Source organism: Taudactylus pleione, unplaced genomic scaffold, assembly GCF_031769625.1.
Source record: "Taudactylus pleione unplaced genomic scaffold, aTauple2 ptg000222l, whole genome shotgun sequence".
Lineage (NCBI taxonomy): Eukaryota > Metazoa > Chordata > Amphibia > Anura > Myobatrachidae > Taudactylus > Taudactylus pleione.
In genome coordinates, this window is record NW_028284624.1 from 73818 (window position 1) to 96506 (window position 22689).

The 22689-nt window shown below is 41.8% G+C and overlaps 1 protein-coding gene across 1 annotated transcript in view; it reads left to right on the top strand.

Moving 5' to 3' along the window:
• The window catches only part of CD99L2 (CD99 molecule like 2), an 89197-nt gene extending 71486 nt beyond the window's left edge, over positions 1–17711 (top strand). Inside the window, exons 10-11 of the mRNA XM_088478853.1 lie at positions 3931–3996; positions 10156–17711. Coding sequence (XP_088334979.1) covers positions 3931–3996; positions 10156–10220 — 131 coding nt within the window. The 3' untranslated portion in view covers positions 10221–17711. The remainder of the gene's footprint in view (positions 1–3930; positions 3997–10155) is intronic.
• Positions 17712–22689: the final 4978 nt, after the last annotated feature.

Sequence of the window (22689 nt, forward strand, 5' to 3'; positions counted from 1 at the left end):
TGGGCGTTAGTGGAGCTCAGACCCGCCAATGGCAGCGGCGGGTACCAGGCGATGGTGTGGCCATCGGCGGCGGGGGTGTCAGTGGGACCCAGCGGCGGTGCGGTTTTTGGCGGCGGGCATGGATCTGGCAGCGGAGCCCATTTAAAAAATGGCACTTTTTGAAATTCAAGGATGGCCGGCGAGACATCGCCCTGCCCCCTCCGCTGGCTTATATAAGCCAGCGCGAGGAGGCGACATGGCAGTCAGATGGCCGGGAGTGAGCAATGAAGAGCTCCTGAAGAAGGAAGACGCCAGAAGTCCTAGTGGGCGGCGGCCATGCAAAAGAGCTGATACAGGCTGCCGCCCACTAGGTGAAGAGGACAACAGGCAGCCGTGCAAAAGAGCTAATTGGCTGCCACCCCCCAGGCGAAGATGCCAGAAGCCATGGGGGGTTGGCGCCTGCCTTAATGATCAGAATTTCATTACTTTTTTGAGTTTGAGTGGCAGAAATTCAATAGGTTTTGTGAAAATTCAGATCATGTTTAAGAAGCCTTAATGGGACATGTGAAACCGTAAGTTTTTTTTTGTCTATGATATATATATGATAGATAGATAGATAGTACTTTGTACATAGTTTTTTGGCTGGTTGTTTCACCTGAAGAAGGTATTGTATAGACCAAAATGTCGTACTTTTCTGTGGATATGATGGGACTTTTGGAATAAATTCCTTTCTTGATAGATATATATATATATATTACATACTGTGTGTGTGTATACAGGCTGGTCTGCGTTAGGGTGAACTCCCCATAATTGAACATTGCCTATATGAGTAAACCCATACCCGCCATGTTCTCCCTCTCCTGTCATGCGTAAGTGTACACGCAATCAGAATGCATCTTACTCTGCATTCTTGAATCTGTGTGCGCTCATTTTCTGAGCATGCACAGTGTAAACTCACACAAAATACCTTTATAGGCGTAACAGCTCCCATGTATTCTATTCATATAATAGAGCCAAACTACTTTTTCATGCCTGCATTTCTATCTAAAAGATGTGGATGCTATGCCAACACAAGTCCTTTTATATAGTTCAGTACATAAGTCACAGAACAGAAGCTGTTTATACAGTAACATTTCTCAGTACGTGTGGTATGGCTTTCCCTGAAGCGGTGAAAATACAAGTGTGAATGATGTTTTCTGCACGAACAGAAGGACGATCTGATGGTAGCAACTGTCAAGATTTTATTTATACATATAGTGTCTAGCGAACACCATAAAATAGTTATAATGGTGTACAGCAAACTGCAATGATACAGTGACACACAATGGAACACCGTGTCCTTCTGTCAGTGTTACATGCATGAGCGTAACTGCCTTAACATTTTCCTGGGTGCCACTGTCGCAAGCAAACTCGCTCCTTCACGTACTGGAAGAGGGGGACCATGTGTAGCTGCTTATTGCAAACTCCTTTTAAAACATTCTGAGAATATCCTCTAAATAGTTATGAGCTATGTTGCACCTACTATATAGCTCCCTATTGCATACCTCCCAAGTGTCCAGGTTTAGAGACAGTCCTGACCCTTGACACAAGTTTGGGAAGGTTGCCTTGGTGACCACCGCTTTGCACCTACTATTAGGGCACATAGCGGTGCAGGGTGTTTATAAAGGAGGACGCTTGAAGGTTCCTAGCACTTTTGAAGCATTAGGCCTTATCCCCCTTGGGACAGGGCGCACCTCCATATGATACAGCCACACCCTGCGCTGATGACCTCTTTTCACTACTCACTGTCCGGACAACGTAAAATCTTCATTACTTACACATACAGAGTAACCATATACAGGTATCTGGTAAAATTGCTGCCCAAACTAAAAAATGATTTTAGCATGACTTAAGGAATTGTGGGTAGAGCTAGCCAAGTTGTTCCTTCTATGTCCTTGTAGGCAAACTATGCATCCAGAAACAGCAGGGTAGAAGTACAAATATATGAATATTACCTGATCAATTGTGGTATACACTTGCAGTAAGGCTGCTCTCCACTTACCCAGCTGGCGGTTCCAGATCTTACTGAGTGATACACTGCACACAGCTCATCTCACCTGTACGGCAATGATTCAGCAGGGGGCGGATTACTCTCCTTCTTCCTGATGCACTGTAATGTAGTGATAGGTTCCGCTACAATATGGTATCTCACATATAGCATGTTACAGTGTAACAGGGAGGACAAGAAAGCTGCACAGAACACGGGCCTGCACACCCATCCATTTGTTTGCATGCAGCTCAGAAACAGCTCAGCAGTGTATAGTGTAGCTGTGCACTACTGGTAAATGGAATTTTAATGGGGTCATAAACTTGAGCAGGACAATTTTGTACAGATTAGTTAATATAAAATATCCTATAGCATGTAAGTACAATATGAAGTAGTACAAAGAAACAGATTCCAGAATTTTTTCCTGCTTAGATCACACCAGGATTAGAACAGTGGTGACAGCTAATCTTTAGCCAAGTTTTGCTATATTATATGGAATCAATCATCATCATAATCATTTATTGCGGCCTATTCACCAAACACTTTTTTAAATTATAAATTTTTGCAGGTTTATAGCAAAATTAAGGAACGGGCCTTTTTATCATTGCTGTAACGCTGAAGATCTCACTTGTGTTCAATCAAATGGGGGGTTGTTTAACAAGCTGTGAAAAGCGTAGCAATCACCTATTTGTTCCCAGTAAAATTAATGGAGGTTTGGGTGTTGGAAAAACGGTGCATGATTACTAATTTACGGTGTGCTTGCACACAGTGCCTCGGCCAGCACCAAATGCAAGTACATATTTATGTTGCTACCAGGAACTATATAAATAAATATAGATCTTGATCTAGACCAGTGTTGGCTAACCTTGACACTCCAGGTGTTGTGGAACTATATATCCCAGCATGCCCTGCCACAGTTTTAGCATGCCCTAATAGCAAAACTGTAGCAGTGCATGCTGGGTTATGTAGTTCCATAACAGCTGGAGTGTCAAGGTTAGCCAACACTGATCTAGACGCTTGGAGATTTCTCGATCTGCTGCAGTTAAGAAAAGAGGTGTTACCAATCTAACAAAACCACATAAACACCAACCAAAATGAAATTAGGCTATATCAGCGCAGTTAATTTGGTTGTTTTTTTACCAGGAACTATGCGCTAAAATTGTTATTTTTTTGTAGCTATTAGGACTTTGTTTTATTTAGCCTTTTAATTTTGATGCTCAGTTCCAGGAAAGAAAAATATTATATATGTTTTTATTTCTTTTACTGGTCAGCTGATATGCTCTCATTTACTGCTGTATTGATAAGGAGTTTGTTTCATAGGGGGAGATGTACCAAGCCTTGGAGAGAGAGAGAAGCTGATTGGTTGGTTTGTGCAACTTCTCCACTTTATCGCTCTACAAGGCTTGATACATCTCGCCCATAATGTGTTCTTACCATTCAGTAGCCACATGCACAGTTATGTACACGCCTGTATTTGGAAACCTTTCACACAGGCGTCTACAGATTGCTGTGCAGCAATACTTTGGGATAGATAACCTGAAATGAGCCATGCAGGAGAAGCTGTTGTGTTTTGTTGTGTGATTTCTTTGCCTGCAGCACAAAGAAAGTAATCTGTGAAGCCTGCAAGGACAGCTCCGTTAATGCGGCTCAGAATAGGTATAACAGCTCTCCGCACCTCACTTCTCTTTCCCATTATACACTGGCTGCTCTTTATACTATAACAGTTTGACCAGAAGAAAAGCATCACAAACATCCTAGCGCTTATCTTTATTTAGTAACTGCCTATCATAGACACAAGGTCTCCTAACGGCCAGGTCTCCACTTTTATACTGAGCTCGCATAGCTGTGATTATGTTGTATATTTGTGTTGCTGTTTGTGGTAAGAATAATAATGTTATCTTATTCTATGTGCCTTCATTTAACAGAAGGACTTAATGCTGAGTATGTGAAAGGAGAACACATGGAGGGCGTGGTGTCCGAGGAGCCACAAGGTGGGATAATGATACAATCTTGACTTTCACCCTTAAAATAGTTTTGCTGTATTTCCCCTGCACTGATCTAGGTGGGAAGGATTCACTCTCTGACCTGTCCCACTCCTTGCTGGTCACACTAAATATTGATTTAATTTTAGATTTATCTTCTGTTCATTCACTTTCCATTTTGTTGATTGATAAAAATAAACTCTTACCACTTCTATTTTTGAAAGCATTCTTACTTTGCAGCATTTTTTCCACACCTGCCTAAAACTTTTGCTGGTCCCTCTCCTTGCTGGTCCCACTCCTTGCTATTTTATTTATTTATTTTTTAATAAAGATCTATCGAAAATGGAGCTATATACTACATGAGTAAGGCTGGCCTAGCTTGAAGTTGTGGCTATACTATAAAATAAGTATTTGCATTACTTGACATTTCAGTAAATCAGTAAAAATGTGATTTTTTTTTTTTTTTTTTAAAAGGAAACAACTATCTATTGTATAATTGGTATTTAATAACATTTTATTGTAATGCTATTTCACTAATAACTCAAGCCAATATATTATCTTGTTTTAATGATTGTGCACAAATATGATAACGACTTTACCATGTACTACTAATCCTGTCAAGCCTCATTTCTCAGCTTTTCAATATGAATGAACAAGAGAAATCTAAATGATATCAATATTTGGTGTAACCATTCTTTGCCTTCAAAACAGCATCAATTCTTTTACGTACACTTGCACAAACTCAGAGACTTTGGTTAATCATATACCTGACTATAATCCTACAGTCATACCAAACAGATGATAATGATCATTATTTTCATATGTAGGTTGAAACAGTCATTAACTGAAACAGATGTGTAGGAGGCTTAAAACTGGGTGAGGAACAGCCAAACTGCTACAAAGGTGAGGTTGTGGAAGAACGTTTCATGTCACAGGTCATACACCATGGCAAGACTGAGCACAGCAACAAGACACAAGGTAGATACAGTATACTGTATCAGCAAGGTATCTCCCAAGCAAAGATTTAAAAGCCAACTGTGGTTTCAAGATGTGCTGTTCAAGCTCTTTTGAAGAAGCACAAAGAAACGGGCAACATGGAGAACCGTAGACGCAGTGGTCGGCCAAGGAAACTTAGTGCATCAGATGAAAGACACATCATGCTTCCCTTCGAAATCGGAAGATGTCCAGCAGTGCCATCAGCTGAGAACTGGCAGAAACCAGTGGGACCCAGGTGCACCCATCTACTTTTTAGAGAAGTATGGCCAGAAGTGGTCTTCATGGAAACATTTCGGCCAAAAAGCCATACCTTTGAAGTGGAAACAAGGCCAAGCGTCTCAACTATGCACGAAAACACCAAAACTGGAGTGCAGAAAAAGTGGCAGCAGGTGCTCTGGACTAATGAGTCAAAATGTTAAAAATTTGGCTGTAACAGAAGTCAGTTTGTTCGCCGAAGGGCTGGAGAGCGGTACAATGAGTGTCTGCAGACAACACTGAGGCATGGTGAAGGTTCCTTGCAAGTTTGGGGCTGCATTTCAGCAAATTAAGTTGGGGATTTGGTCAGGATTAATGGTGTCCTCAATGCTGAGAAATACAGGAAGGTACTTATCCATCATGCAATAACATCAGGGAGGCGTCTGATAGCTCCAAATTTATTCTGTAGCAGGACAACGACCCCAAACATACAGCCAATGTCATTAAGAACTATATTTAGCGTAAAGAACAAGGAGTCCTGGTAGTGATGATATGGCCCGAATAGAGCCCTGATCTCCACATCATCGAGTCTGAGGATCATCGAGACAGAAGGATTTGAGCAAGCCTACATCCGCAGAAGATCTGTAGTTAGTTCTCCAAGATGTTTGGAACAATCTCCCTGCCGAGTTCTTTCAAAAACTGTGTGCAAGTGTACCTAGAAGAATTGATGCTGTTTTGAAGGCAAAGGGTGGTCACACTAAATATTTATTTCATTATAGATTTCTCTTCTGTTCATTTACTTTGCATTTTGTTGATTGATAAAAATAAACTCTTACCACTTCTATTTTTTAAAGCATTCTTACTTTGCAGCATTTTTTCCACACCTGCCTAAAACTTTTGCTCAGTACCTCGTGTATGATGTGTGTGCGTCTTTTCCTTTCATACGTTCTGATTATATAATCAGGTGCATAAATATTGGGACATTGACAGAATTTTCATATTTTGGCCTCTATTCTCCACCACAATGGCTTTGAAATGAAACAAACAAGATGTGCTTTAACTGCAGACTTTCAGATTTAATTTGAGGGTAATTACATCCAAATCAGGTGAACGGTGTAGGGATTACAACTGTTTCTATATGTGCCTCCCACTTTTTAAGGGGCCAAAAGTAGTGGGACTATCAACTCAAAAGCTATTTCATTGACAGGTGTGGGCTATTCCCTTGTTATTTCATTATCAATTAAGCAGGTAAAAGGTCTGGAGTTGATTCTAAGTGTGACATTTGCATTTGGAATCAGTTGCTGTCGACTCTCAATATGAGATCCAAAGAGCTGTCACTATCAGTGAAGCAAGCCATCATTAGGCTGAAAAAACAAAACAAACCCATCAGAGATAGAAAAAACATTAGGTGTGGCCAAATCAACTGTTTGGTGCGTTCTTTCTTTTTAAGAATGTTCCAGAGAGCTCAGCAACACCAAAAGACTCGGAAAACAACTGTGGTGGATGACAGAAGAATTATTTCCCTAGTGAAGAAAAACCCCTTCACAACAGTTGGCCAAATCAAGAACACTCTCCAGGAGGTAGGTGTATATGTGTCAAAGTCAACAATCAAGAGAAGACGTCACAAGAGTGAATATAGAGGGTTCACCACAAGATGTCAACCATTGGTGAGCCTCAAAAACAGGAAGACCAGATTAGAGTTTGCCAAACAACATCTAAAAAAGCCATTACAGTTCTGGAACAACATCCTATGGACATATGAGACAAAGATCAACTTGTACTAGAGTGATGGGAAGAGAAGGAAAGGAACTGGTCATGATCCAAAACATACCACCTCATCAGTGAAGCATGGTGGTGGTAGTGTCATTGCGTGGGCATGTATGGCTGCCAATGGAACTGGTTCCCTTGTATTTATTGATGATGTGACTGCTGACAAAAGCAGCAGAATGAATTCTGAAGTGTTTCGGGCAATATTATATGCTCATATTCAGTCAAATGCTTCAGAACTCATTGGACGGCGATTCAGAGTGCAGATGGGCAATGACCCGAAGCATACCAAAGAGTTTTTTAAGGCTAAAAAGGGGAATGTTCTGCAATGGCCAAGTCAATCACCTGACCTGAATCCAATTGAGCATGTATTTCACTTGATGAAGACAAAACTGAAGGGAAAATGCCCCAAGAACAAGCAGGAACTGAAGACATTTGCAGTAGAGGCCTGGCAGAGCATCACCAGGGATGAAACACAGCGTCTGGTGATGTCTATTCGTTCCAGACTTCAGGCTGTAATTGCCTGCAAAGGATGTGCAACAAAGTATTCAAAAGTGAAAGTTAGATTTAGGATTGTTTAGTTTGTCCCATTACTTTTGGCCCCTTAAAAAGTGGGAGGCACATATAGAAGCCATTGTAATTCCTACACCGTTCACCTGACTTGGATGTAATTACCCTCAAATTAAATCTGAAAGTCTGCAGTTAAAGCACATCTTGTTTGTTTTACTTCAAAGCCATTGTGGTGGTGAATAGAGACCAAAATATGAAAATTCTGTCAATGTCCCAATATTTATGCACCTGACTGTACATGTCCATGTCTACATGAGCCACTCAGTATGTACAATTATATAAAAGACTTTGTAGTAGACATATATTGCTTCAATGCAAGCAATAGAGTGTTATAAGTATTTTTGGGAGTGAACCTATAATTTTCACGTTTTTAAACCTTTCCTGCTGGGTTCCCCAAAACAAGACTGAAATGTCTTCTAATATAAAACCACCACTGCCCTGTTTCTTCTCAAATTTGTGACATAAGTAGGGACCAGGTATTGTCACAAATAATCTGTTATATAAAACTGGAGGGTTATAGAAATTACAATGTGTTTGGCGGGTTTATGTCACACCTCACGCACATGATGTGCAGCGGGAACTGGGGGCGCATGCCATAGGCTCCCAACACAGTGTCAGGAAAGACTGGCACCTGAAGGAGAGGACCAGGAACAGGGAGTAAGGCTAGGTACACATCAGGATGACGTACAGAAGACGCGATGGTCGTTCCAATTTCCCTTCATCCCAGAACACACGATATAGAGCATACACACTGCGCAATCCTCCGAACACCAGCACAATATTTCATGTTGAATCAGTGTATTCAATTAATATTTTCTCCTATACACATTCTACAATCATTGTGTAGATCACTGACAGTTTAGGTGATGTTTTTAGAGGAAAGATTGGACCAATATATCTTCTGGCCTTCCAGCTGCGCGTACACACTGCACGATGTGCACCACATGGCTCACAATAACTTCCCATCTGATATGAAGATGCCATAAATGACGCATGTGAACCTTGCGATTGAGCGTACACACTATGCCATGTGAACGATGTTCCAAATTGCCTCAAAATGACACATCGTCCAATATATTGCCTAATGTGTACCCAGCCTAAGGGCGGGATGTACTATCCGTGCGGTGTACATCCCGACAGTCACCGCACTGATACTAATCGCATATGTACTAACATATGCTATTAGTATCGCAAAGGACAGCTCTTGTGATAAGGGCTGCCCTTTGCAAAGCTGCCTCCGCCAGGTGAGGGGGTCTCCGCGGGTCTCCTCCCCCTCCTAGCCCTGGGAGCTTCCTGCTGGTGACCTTTGCAGAAAGTCCTGAGCTCCTCCTCCTCCTCCTCCTCCTACCTGCACCCGGAGGAAGGAGAAGAGGAGAGGAGTACGCAGGAGGCTGAGGTGAGGGAGGGCGGGGGCGTGGGATGTGGTAAGAAGCCCGTAGACTTCTATAGGGTAATACCAGAAAAACCTGGCGTTACCCTCCGCATCGAAAATGGGGCGGCCAGGGCTGTGTACAGGTGACCCTTTGACGCTGAAATCACAACTGGGCAGGCAAATGTAAATGCCCGACCAGTTATGATGTCAGGCCAGACATATCGAGGGGCTAATTTGTAAGTGTGTACCCAGGATAAGATGCGAAGAGGGTGCAGCCTGATGGGAGGGGGCTGGGGGCGTGACGCAGCCAGATGGAAGATATTTGGGGTGTGGTGTCATTCCCAAAAGTGGGGTTCTGCTTTTATATAGAAGCGATAGCACTTCCTAATGAACTTATTTGCACTCTATTAGCAGCACAACTGAATGACCTCCTGTATTGCTATAGAGGCACTAAGGGTGTACTAACTTTTTCACATATTTACTTTTGTTAATAAAAATAATGGCAAATATTGCAAATTAAACTGTTAGAGGTTATTTGTCACCTGAATTTTCACTTATGAAATATTTGGACTCTGTAAGGAGTGGATGTATATTACTGATGCTCTGATACGCAGAAAGACCGATGGGAAAGTGGTAGTACTTGTTTCAATGTGACTGTGTGATGGGAAAATGCTACTTTCACTTGGTAGTAAACAAAAAGTTTAAGATGAATGAAACGTCTAATATGGCCAGGTTTACATGCCAGCTATTGTGATCCCTGCTACCGTACGTTTAGTAATGTTTCTGACCCATGAATAGCTTTTTACCTTTGTATAATTTGTAAAGAAATGAGGGAACTGCTTTTTTTTTTTTTTTTAACCATATGTCTATTTTATTTGTTAGTATATTATTATAGATGGATGAATAAATGAAAACTGTTAAAGAAAACTTTTTATTCATAGAGCATGTCTTCTCTGCCTTTGTATTTGGGAATGAATCTAGCTTAACAGCGCCACCTCCAGGTTAATAAATTGAGTGCATAATTCCATGAAGACAATAATGTTGCAAGTGAACAAAGATGGATGAGAATAAATAAATGAGGGTGGAGGAAGTAGGGCATAGGCAGCCACTGAAGAAAGACTAAGAAAAATAAATATGTAAACAATGATAGAGGTTTACATGACAGTCGGTACATAGACATAGTCTTGGCTGACATCTCTGACTTGCCTGGGGTAAAAATATTGGCTCTAGTCACAGCCTGTAAACAAACTGTCTTCTGTCTCTTTCAGTGAAATATTCTGCTCTGGAAACGCAGTCCGCTGTTCCTCCTACAGAAGACCCATCAAAAGTGTGAACACCAGAGTCCTAATAGGATGCTAAATTGTCACCTGCACACGTTCAATTTCCATTTGCACATCCTGGCTCCGTAAAGCACTATATGTTCGCACTATAGAATATCAAAGTATAATAATTTATGGAAACTGGTGGAAAGTAAAAAAGATGGCATTACCTATAGCAACCAATAAGATGTTTATTTTCTAAACCAAACTTGTAAAATGTCTGAAATACGATTGCTAAGGCACACGTCATCTGTTTCTTCTCCACTACCACCACTTATAAAATGTGTTTAGTGTTTTTATTTATTGGGCTCAATAGCTCATTGTAAGCTTAGCCTGTGTGTCCCTCCCATATTGGATTGTTCTTTTTAAAGAGTTCTATGTTTACATTTTATTTATAAGTGTGGGTGAAGGTCTAAATGGGCAGATCTTCATGAGCTATTGGAATGTGTAATTGTGACGATAACCTGTTTACTTGCCGCTGTGATGACCTGCCTAAGGGATTGTGCTGAATTACAGTAGCTATGTGTTCCTGTATGAGTAGAAACCCATAAGACTAATGGGGAGATGTATCAAACCTTTTTGCCTTGAGAGATGAAATGGAAAGTACCAACCAATAAGCATCTAACTATCACTTTACAGGCTGTTTTTGAAAAATGACAGGAGCTGACTTTATCTCTAACCAAGGTTTGATACATCTCCCCCTAGGCCTGAACATTCGCGATGAGCAATACTGTATATGCATATACAATGAAATCAAGTCTAATTATCAATAAGCAGGCTATGTGTTCTGTGCTGATAGGCATAGTTGCTTTGTCAGGAAACTCTTATTTACTGCATATGTACCAGCCTGTATGTTACTGTTTTTTTGTTTTATAGTCTTCTGCTGTAAATACCAGTATTTTTATTCTTGGGTGGAGAACTCTGTAACTGGCATGGTGAATCTATGTCGGCGTGAATGCCCTCCAGGCATATGTACCTGATTGCTAATTAAACATGACTGGTCATTCTCCCTTCATAGAAGCCTCAAGATCTTGAGTTCCTCCACATAGGTCAGTCTTTTTATTTACATTGTTTGCCGATGTTAAGAACAAACATAATTAAAATTTTAAAATAATGGCAATCCAAAGAGACTTTTCTCTAGCAATACCTTTTTTGCACATTGATGGTGTTTTATATTAGCCTGGTTAATTGTTAAATTTGCTCACTGCTCCTGCATATGTGAGATAAATACTGCACATATTAATGTACCAGTGATACCCCACTGCATGTTGGGTTCTGCTGCTTGATCCTTCTTAAGCTGCATACACACACAAAGATTTTCTGTCCAACCATCCAACTAGTTGATTGGTTGGAATGAAAATCTGGTAACATATGGGAGTAAATGATGATCAGCAATTTGCTCCTAAATGCCAGAAAACAGATGGAAATGGTCGTCAGACAAGTTTGTTAAATGTTTGATCTAAACAATTTGTTCAAACAACAGTTTTTGACCATTTTCCGGTGTTTGGGAACAAATTGCGGATTGTCATTTACTCATACCTTACCAGATTTTCATTCCAACCAATCAACTAGCTTAATGGATGCACCGAAAATCTTTACGTATGTACCCAGCTTTAGATCAAATGTTGGTGTAAACATTACATGACTGAATGTGATAGAGCTGCTTTATAACCACTATATCCTTTGGACCCCCTCTTGCTAACATCACATACAGCTAGTAGTAGTCCTTATGTACAGTTTTTGGCAATCAAGCTGTCAATCATTGGTTTTCAAAGCAACCATAAACTGCAAAAACATCTCTCAAATGGTTTGGCTTGCCATTTTGGTGATGGCTTTACCTAAATGTTGGTGCCTTGATCATTGCCATTGGATCATTCAGATTTTAAACTGATGTAAAACCTTATTTTTTGGGTTTATTAATAGGAGAATTGCTAATACAAAAGCATCAATCTTATTGCTGTTTGGGGTATAATATAATTTGAGTCTTTTATCGCTATTTTGGTCATGTGAAATAATAGCAAAACTCAGGACAGTCCAGAAGTTCTTAAGAGGCATATTCCTACTCAACCCTGTTTAAACATTCGCAAATCCAAATAAAACATTGTGTAATACTGGGTGCCATAAACAACACCAAATATAGGAGCCATGGCTCCTCCCCAGACACTCTTCATCTAGAATAGTCTCTAATTTTACACACTGTTATGTAGTCTCTCTGATCATGGGAGGGAGTCATCTGATACAGTTATTGTAGCGGCATTGGGCTATGGTACATTAATTTACGGAATCCAGTTATAGTTGCACTGTACATGGCAGGTAATTGGTTCTGATTATACATTATGCATAACATACAAATTTGCAAGAACACCGTGATCTGTTTAAGAGCGCACTCCCTAATGGCACTAGACAGAGCGGTTCATACAAATAGCTACTGGTTTGCGCATGCAACTGTCACTAAAAGCGAGCATAGTGTGTGCTGTAATAGGATGCAGCGCACACTAAGCGAGCATAGTGTGCGCTGCATCCTATTACAGCATATGGTCAATGTTTTCACAAGCCACGGTTTTGCTGCCATATAGTCAGAGAATTCTTATCATGCACCAATGCATGTGTGTCTCTCGCACATCTATTATATCCTGGTAAGATGACTACACATGTAGCCTGGTAGCAGTTACCTTCCAACCTCGCTTACAGGCCTTTGTGCCAGCTGAACGTCTTGTATCTATGCAGGGAGGAGAGAGTAGAACAACAGGACACAAAACAATGATTAATACCATTACCAGGCAGATGCCAATTTCTCCCCAGCCAACCCATGGCGAGCTGAAGGCAAATATGGGAAAGAATAGACATGTACCTCCCATATTTCCCTTCTTACATTGGACCTTTGTACTTCTCTCCTCTTTGTAAATTTACATAAGCAAATAACAGCATGGTCCAGCATAAGACCATTTTAAAAATAATATTAAAAGGTACAATCTAATACAGTGAAGCCTCCACTTTATAGCTTCTAATATTAGTAATTTTCCCTCATTTTTCACTTTTCTAGAAATTACATAGTATGTGCTTGAAATGCATTGCAGTTTTTAATTTAATAAAATGTAATCATTTGGGATTGTAGATCATTCTATTGTCTTATCAAGCTTTTTGAATGTACTTATTGACGGTATAGGGAGGTGCAGCCTAACATATGGCAAAGGGAATTCTAGTCTACAGTGAATGATGTAATATTTCTTGCTCTGGTTTATAGATGTGGAATTACTGGATCAGCTGGGTACAGTCTCTGTTGCACTTGATGTCTCGCTTATACCCCCTTTCAGACTGAAAAGGACCCGGTAACTTGCTGGGTCCTTTCTCTGTGTGAAAGGATCAACCCGGGTTGAAATTCCCGGGACATCGACCTTGGTTGCTGCCAGGGTTATTCCTGGGTTGCCTGCTGTCTGAAAGGGTGCGACCCGGGTTTTTCAACCTGGGTTACAGACAGTAAAAGTATCTCATTGGTGGGTCAGGAGCACTGACACACACTTTTCCTGACTCGTTGTTGTGAGCCTGTAACAAAACGTCCACTGCTAATGAACACACATTTGGCAGGGCTCTCCCGAGTTCAGTGTGAAAGTGGTCGACTCAGGAATAACCCCGGTTCAAGCTGCAGTGTGTGTAGGAGCAGTTACTTTGGTCCAACCAGTGTTCAAAAACCTGGGAAAAAGACCCAGCTTGTGTCTGACAGTGGAATTAGGGGCCTGTTAAGTTTTTTTTTTTAAATCATAAAATTGTGTATAAACAGCAGTTTTTGCATAATTTTATGGTTTATTGCTATGTACTAAGAACACAAGGCAGGAGATTTCACATATATCTCCAGAAGAGTGCCACTTAACACTGCAGATCGCAGTCCCCATTATCAATGGGGACTACAATGTACCAAACACAAATGTGAGACTTCTACAAGATGCCGCAGATGTAACTCGCAGAAACATTGGTTACTGCAACTGCTGTACCTGAGAGTCTACCTTTTTCTTGCTGCGGGTATTTTAATTTTTAATGAAAATATCCCTGCTATGTACTGATCTTATATATAAAATTCATTGGTTTGTTTGACTGGTTATGCATTCGGACACCCCTACACCAATTGTGCTGAAACCAATGCCAGTTGGTCCAGTTGGATTCTGGCCAGGTTATAGGGAGGGGTTATGGTCCCGATCGGACCTCCCATTGGTATACGCTGGGCAGAACTTTGACCCAGGAGGCCTGTTCTGGGCATTCCACTGGATGGATTTGGATGAAAACTGCACAGGGGGGCTGCAATTAGTCTTGGATGCCTAACAGAGTTGCCATGAGGTCCTGGTCGGACCTCATGGCAGAGTGCATCGGTCAGAACTTTGACCCAGGAAGCCTGTTCTGGGCCTTCCACTGGATGGATATGGACGATATCACATACTGGGGTAGATGTATGAAGCCTAGAAGTGCTATCAGCGCACGTTATATGCTTCTCCCCGATGTATGATCGGGGGTCTTGGCGGTAAATGACAGGGGTGCTATGCGCCCGTCATTATCGGTGCTATCTACAATATAGCAGCGCCGCGTGGCAGGGCCATGTACGAACGGTCATACCGCATGACTGTTCGGCCGGCTGTAGCTGTCGTTATCAACAGCTACAGCCTGGCACTAGCCTATCCCCACAGCAGGGACAGCGCTGCTGCCGGCTCCAGGCTGCACGCGGGGATCTCTCGATACTTGCAAGATCCCGCGCATGCTCAGTGGAGCCGGCCGCAACAGACACAGCTCATCAGCACTAGGCTGATGCGCTGCTGTCTCTAGCGGGCAGAGCCGGAGGGGGGAGTTAACGCTCCCCCTCTCCGGCCAATGAGATGTTCTTACATCTCATCGGTAGTGCTTCCTGCTTCGCCTCGGTAAAGAGGCGAAGCAGGAAGTGGTATAGCGGCACGTTCAGTGCCGCTATCATACATCTATCCCAATAAAACTTAATAACTTGAAGATTTAAGTACCCGGCATTGCCCAGGTTTAAGCTAGTACTTAATAATTGCAGCAGTACAGCGATTATTAATATAGACACTTTAGTAATGGCAAAGAAAAAAAGAAAAAGACGTTTTACTGAGCATCCTTTTAATTAAAAAAAAAATATACACAATTTGAGTCTCCCTTTAAGAGAATACTGTATGATTTTCTTTTATTACAGTCTCATGTTGGGAGCTTGCTGTGTTACACGGACATAAGGCAGCTGTGAATGAGAACTGTCTTTGCAGTGGTTCATCATGACCTCGAATCTCATTTCTCTTTTTAGAGCTAATTCAAGTTTCACATATAGAATTTTTAAACTAGCATGTTTTATTACTTACACTGGCTGACTAATGGATGCAAGAATATACAACTAATTTGTAGTATGTACGTGCAAATCTGATGCTCAACAAGAACATTAACTTAAAGAATTGATATGGATGTGTAGTTACAGAATGAATCGTCTGCTTCTGTCATGCAAGGAGCAGGTCACCAAATGCAATTAATGAGAGTTTTGTAAAACTGCTTCTGTCTAGGATGTTGAACACCTATATACAGTCAGAGGTGGAGGAAATTAATTGTGATGCTCACTGAATAAAATAATTCTAAATGTTCTGCCTTGTGCTGGTGTTATTTGAAGTGAAGAGACACCTGAGGCAAAGGGACACCAAGGCCATTTGGTTTAGTCACACTGCAGACTATTTCACTGCTTAATTGGATTTAACATAGACAATTCACAAAACTTGCTGATATCCTGCCTGTGCTTTATGTATGTGGTTCTCTGCAGCTGGCCCATATCCTAATTATATCATGCTAATCACAAGCAGGTAAGCCCCATGTGGTACTAATTAGATTACCGTAAGAGCTCTAGGAGGAAATAAGGACAAAATAGACACATACTCCAGGTAAATAAAACATATTAGCAATAAGCATCTTTTCACCTGAGGAACAGAGCCAGGACCAAGCACTTCATGCCCTCAGAAGAGGTTACTATACTCATATACTAAGTTGTACTTTCCCGGTAGCTCCCAGCAAAATAATTAAACCACTTGTAGCTGGTACAAAAAGCAGCATCCAGGGTCCAATGTACTTGAAGCAGCTTCCGATACCTTATACTTCCACTGGCTTACTTTTAGCTACAAATGAAGGGCTAAGAGTAGTATCTAGAATTTCCCATACTTCATTTGGAGGTTGTGCTTTTAGTTTTACAGCTCCAAATTCCCTGAATTCACTTTCGTGGACAGTTTAGGAGGCCTCCACTCAAGCAACCTTCAAACAAAAGCCCACATTTATCAATGAGTGATACTGTTATCACTCGTTACTAATCTTAGAAGCTGATTGGTTGGAGCACCATTTAGCCATCAGGCGTTTGAAAAATGACAGGAACTGATTGGTCACAGCACCATTAAAAAATGAGTAAAGAGTGATATCAATGAGTGATATTCTTGTTAAATTGACTGACATGAATGGGCAAATATTCTCTGTAAAGCTCTGCGGAATATATGTGCCCTATATAAATAACTAGTAATAAATAAAATGACCTGAGGCAATTGTGGAAACCACTAAGACAACTCTGCTGGCATAGATGAAAAGAATGGACTTTGCAAGTGTGCACGATGGTGATGCTGGCCACATATAATCTATATACAAGTGTGTAAACGTGGTAGGGAATATAGATTGTAAAGTGGGGGCAGGGACTGAAGCTGTGTTACTGGGGCATTAAGGGCCTATCACTAAAATTCAACAGCAGGGGCCCACTGAAGGGGTGTGACCTGCCATTGTGTAGGTGTGGCTATCAACTGGTGGGGTGTGGCCCTTCCACAAAGGACACTACATAATATTATGCAGCCTCATATTCCCGTGGCCACTTAATTTATCTATGCCCTGTATAGTCTAATAGCAATAATCTGTGGCTGCTTTCATAGAATAATATGTAACCCCTTTTAGTCTACTAAAATATGTACCCCTTTCAGTAGAATAATAGTAATAACGCAGCACATATTACCAATTATATGTGCACCCTTTGGTTTTTGAATATAATGTGTCCCCATTAATAGAATATATAAAAAAAATAATGTCCTCTCTAGTATATTTTGAATATAATAAACCATATGTAACACATTATACATGTAGTAATTCATACATGTAATATGCTGTATGATGTATTATATCATAAGAACTGTACTGCAGGACATTAATACCAGCATATCACAAGTATTCAATACAGAAAACCTTTTTGGAAAAGTATTGCAGAACTCTGCAAGTATACACACTGTGCTGGATATTAACCCGATCGCTCTGAATTCTACTCCATAAATACTGTATATGTGCTGTTATGCACCATGTGAGATGTTTTAATTATCTGAACAGTCACTTTGCATTAACTGCCATTTTATCTATATTGTTTTACCTATTGGACAGAATCACACTTGCATCTTTTTGGGATGAACTTGTCCTGATTGTTATGCAGCAATAAACATGTCCATTTTTTAAACCAAGCCGTATGAGGATATATTTGTTTTTGGTTTACAATTGCAGATATTGAATTGATTTGAATATCCACTTAATGAGTTTACTATTAGATGTATTTACTTACAATTATCTTATGAAAATAAAGTGACATCTTTAGGACTAACTTGATACTACAATTGTCTCCTTTAATGTGAATCATATTGCATCTGATAGTGAGTATTAGCGCTGTTCATTTATCATGTGTTTTTATGTGGTTTTGGAGCTTGACACACTCCCATTTAACTAGCTGCTTTTAGGCAGTGCCTATCTGGTCCTTTTCTTTACTGCAGAACATCGCATGGATACCAGCAGCACACAGAGCACAGCAAAACAAGTAACACTGCAGGACATTACTCTTAGCCTACATGACATTACACTATTACCAGTATGACTGTAGGACATTACTCCCAGGGCTGAAGGACATTGTACTGATGCCAGTATGACTGCAGGCCATTGCCCTCACCCCAGTATACCTGCAGAATATTGCACTCACCCCTTGTTAGAGCTATTCCAGTATACCACACAGACGTAGAGCAGCCACACAGCTCCATCGCTCCCAGCAAGCTTTTTTCCATTCACAGCAGAGCAGTGTAGGATGAGGGCATGGCTATGCTCTGATTTGCTGAGTGACGGTGTGTGATGCATCACTCAGCCAAACGGAGCACAGCTGAGCAGACCATGCCTGCTCCCTCCTCAGCATTACCAGCACACAGCAGCAGCTGTAGTAATCGAAAGGTGACCCATGTGCAGTAGTATGGCCAAAGGCCTGATGATTGTGGGTGGAGCTCTAAAGCAGAGGTGCCCACTGGGGATTTACCGGATCCCTGCAGGCCTGCCCGACCCTGGACTGAAGTGAATGACAAACATTGGGGGAGATTTATCAAAGCTTGGAAAGAGAAAGTGGATTGTGGGAATCTGTATGAATGGCCGACATGGCTGAAAATCCAGATCATCCTAAGGTAAGTATTAACTAACCTAACCTCCCCACCCTAACCCTCCTTAGGGGTTCCTAACCCTAATCCCCCCTCTAAGTATCTAAAACTAACCCCTCCTTCCCCGCCACCTAAACCTAAGTCCCCCAGGGCAGGTGCCTAACCCTAAGTTCCCCCCCCAGGAGACTTAAACTTAACCTGTTGCTGTTTGCAGCGGCACCCGGCATCACTGCGATCGGGATGCCGGGCGCCGGTCTCCCGGCGTCGGTAAAATGACAGGCATCTAGATTTAGACGCCTGTCATTTAACTCTCGCCGGGATAAAGCAGTCGGGAAGCCAGCCATCGCAATGAAATTTAGGAGCAGATTGGGGTAGATTTACCAAAAGCTTGGAGAGAGAAAATGGAAAGAGATAAAGTACCAGCCAGAGTGTAAAGCACTGCGGAATAGTGTGCGCTATATAAATAAGTACACTAACAATCAAACGTTTTAGAACACCATCATTTTTCCAGTTTTATTTCAATTTACATAGTTTAATGGCTCAAGATAATCTGAAGTTAAAGAATAATAAACAGAGGGGAAAAAAAAAATCACTGTAAAGCTACTTACACACTATACAATTATTGGTGCGATTTGCGAATAATCGGGCAGTTTTATTGTATAGTGTGTATGAACGATTCACCGATAAAACTGAAAGAAAACATCCACAACCGCATTCCTTCCATTATCTGATCTGTCGGTCAAGAACAAAAAGTTCGGCCTCAAATTCCCGATATAGAGCAGTGTGTGCAGTCTCAATAATCTTCCCATATATTCCCTATGTTCTCCTGTCACTATGTTATCCTCCTTGTGGGTGGACATATGCAAGATCGGTGTGGTGAAATATCGCTAGCTTCTATGGAAAAATTGCATCATTTGTAGCACAGATATTGGAGCAGGCAATTTGCTGAAAAATAGCCCAGTTTCTCGTCCCGATAAAAAAAAAAGAAATCTGACAAGCTAGCATAATACACTGACTCAGGATTCTGCAAGGGCCCCAGACATCACAGTACCTCCTGCATGTGTGGGTTTATTTACTAAGGACTTGATTCAGTATGGATCTCAACTGCAAAATCGCATGCAATGCAGCTGCGAAAATATGGTAAGGCCTGCCACAGTTCAGCCAGCATATAGATGCCCACTACTGCTTTCTCACATTCGTACTACCTCACACTCCTACGTATACATCGGTAACATCGAAGCAGATCGGCCCATCATGCACAATTATAGCAGGTCTGACCAGCCGCAGAATCTGCAAGTCTCGTCGCACACAAGCTGTCTATGCAATCACAGTGGCTAATTTATGCACACCCATGCAACAGCGTTCAAATGGACAGACACGCGTGTGCTTCTCCAACCACTCCCCTGTCACCCACACCCCCCCCCCCCCCCCCCAAACACTCATTGCCTGTCACTCACTCTGCGATGTAATTGCAGTGCGATCGTTCAGCACTGTGAATGTGTATGCGCTGCAATCGGCCAATCTGCGGCCCTAACAGGTGGCTTGTAAAAGATGCCACTCTCACCATGTTTAATCCCAAAAGGTAAAAGGGCAATGCTTAGAATAACAAAATATGGGGTGCTTTGCTATTAAAAGCATTGGCTTTAAAATTTCGGGCTTTTACAAGATGCCCCTTTGTAAATAATCCCCACATAACAAGGACCATCTTTTCACCTATAAAAACCTTACATGATGAAGCACGGATTTCACATTCCGTTCATCAGTCCATAAGTGCTTCTTCCAGTCTTCTGCAGTCCTCATAACCCTGTCTATCATTAACCTCACTCTCAGCACACATAAACTAGTGGCAGCCATTTTAGGTTGGATGCACCATGTCTGGGGGAATTTATTTTTTATTTTTTATAAACATGGGGGCCCAGAGCAATTGTCTCCGCCCTGTCCTGCCCAAATGCAGGCCCTGTCTTGAGTGCATACCGATCATTTTAAAGAGCTATTTATATGTTTTACTCTGCCAGTAATAAATTGAAAATGACATCACCATAGTAACAGGATAGCATTGGAAGACTGACAGTAAGTAATGGTGCATACACACAGTAAGATTTGATGTCAGATATGAACGATAACGATTTTAATAGTTCATATCTGAAAATCTGACGTGGGCCTGCAACGATGCGCGTTCCTGCATGTCGGAAAACGATATCTGACAGTCTGTGTTCGCAGTCAGATTTGACGATTTCATTCATTTTAATACTGTCTGAAATCGTTCAACTCGTTGGTAAAATCGTTCAATCGTTCATCTGACAGATCTGACCGTATGTATGCACCATAAGGGTCATTTCTGAAAGTGCAGAATGCTTGTGCATCATGTACACATTTATTTTATTTTGTACGTGTACACAAAAATGCACATGGGGTAAATCGTAAAATGCACACTGTCCAATTTTACACCTAAAGTACTGCTCATTAGGACAGTGATTTTCAACCTTTTTCAACTCACAGCACATCGAACAAGATTTTAAAATTGCTAAGGCACACCATCAGCCCCAATGGGAAAAAAACCACACACATTGACCCCAATGGGAAAAAACTAGGGAACCCCCCCAATCCGAGTAGGGAACAGAGTCCGGCTCGGGTTTTCCCGCCAGACTCTGTTCCCGGAACGAGGAAAACGTAGTCATCCGGCTGTCGGATTCTCGCAGGTTTTTGATTGCTGGGAGCTGTTGGCTACTGTTGTGTCACTGTGTAAACAAACTTATAATAAAGTACTTACAGTATATTCTACACATTACATACTGGGCTGGCTGGCTGGCTACTGTGAAGAGGGAGCTGTTGCTGACGCTGAACATAGGGGCAGGCTGGCTGTAGTGATGTGTTGTCCAGGGGGTGCTCTGTCCTTCAGGGGTGCTCTCTTCACCCACCCCCAGTGTGAAAAAAAATATATATATATATATTTTTTTTTTCTGTGTGCGTGTTAGCTACACCTGTCATCGGCACAGGGATGCTGTGCTCCTGTCTGGCAAGGGGCTGCTGCCCAAAAATAAAAATCATTTTTACAGGGGCTGTCCTGTGGTGTAGGGGTACGCTGCCCTTCATCCAAATAATTTTTACTGGGGCTGTCCTGTGTGGTGTAGGGGTATGCTGCCCTGTGCCCTGTGTATATTCACTCCTAATAAAAAGGGGTGATTTACTTCAGTCAAATAATTTTTACAGGGGCTGCCCTGTGTGCCGCCCACTTGTGTCGCTTAGCATAGTCATCCAGCTACCTCGGTACAACCTTTTGGCCTAAAAACAATATTGTGAGGTGTTCAGAATAGACTGGAAATGAGTAGAAATTAATGTTATTGAGGTTAATAATAGCGTAGGAACAAAAAAAAAATTCTGTGATTTTAGCTGTTTTTATGCTTTTTTCCAAAAATATACAGATCCAAAACCAAAACCCAGAAGGGTGGTTTTGGCAAAACCGTTCCAGATCCAAAACATGAAGAAAGATCCAGATCCAAAACACAAAATGTGGCAGTTGCACACCCCTAGAAAAAACACTCTCAAATTGATCTCGCACAGGAAAAAGAACAGACATTGGCCCTCACATAAAAAAAATAAAACACAATGGCCCCACAGAAATAAAACAAACACACACATTGTTCCCTACAACACGGCATGTGTGACCTATGTCATGCTGCTGCGTCTCCATAGGTCATGACCCGAGCCTCCCAAAAGAGCCCAACACTGCTCTGGCCAGCAGTACAAGTAAAGTCAACTATGACTTCAGAATCGGTATGGAATCCCGGCTGCCGCATGGCCGGCAGTTCGATTCCTGGCAGCGGCAGCCCGACAGATCAGCAGAGCCCAGCAGCGGAAACCTGACAGCGCTAGAAATCCCGATCGTCCCTAAGGTAAGTATAACCCTCCTTGGGGTGCCTAACCCTAATCCCTCCCCCCCAGGTGCCCTAAACCTAACCCTCCCCCGCGGCGCCCGGCATCCCTTCGATCGGGATGCCGGGCGCCGGGCTCCCGCCGTCGGGTAAATGACAGG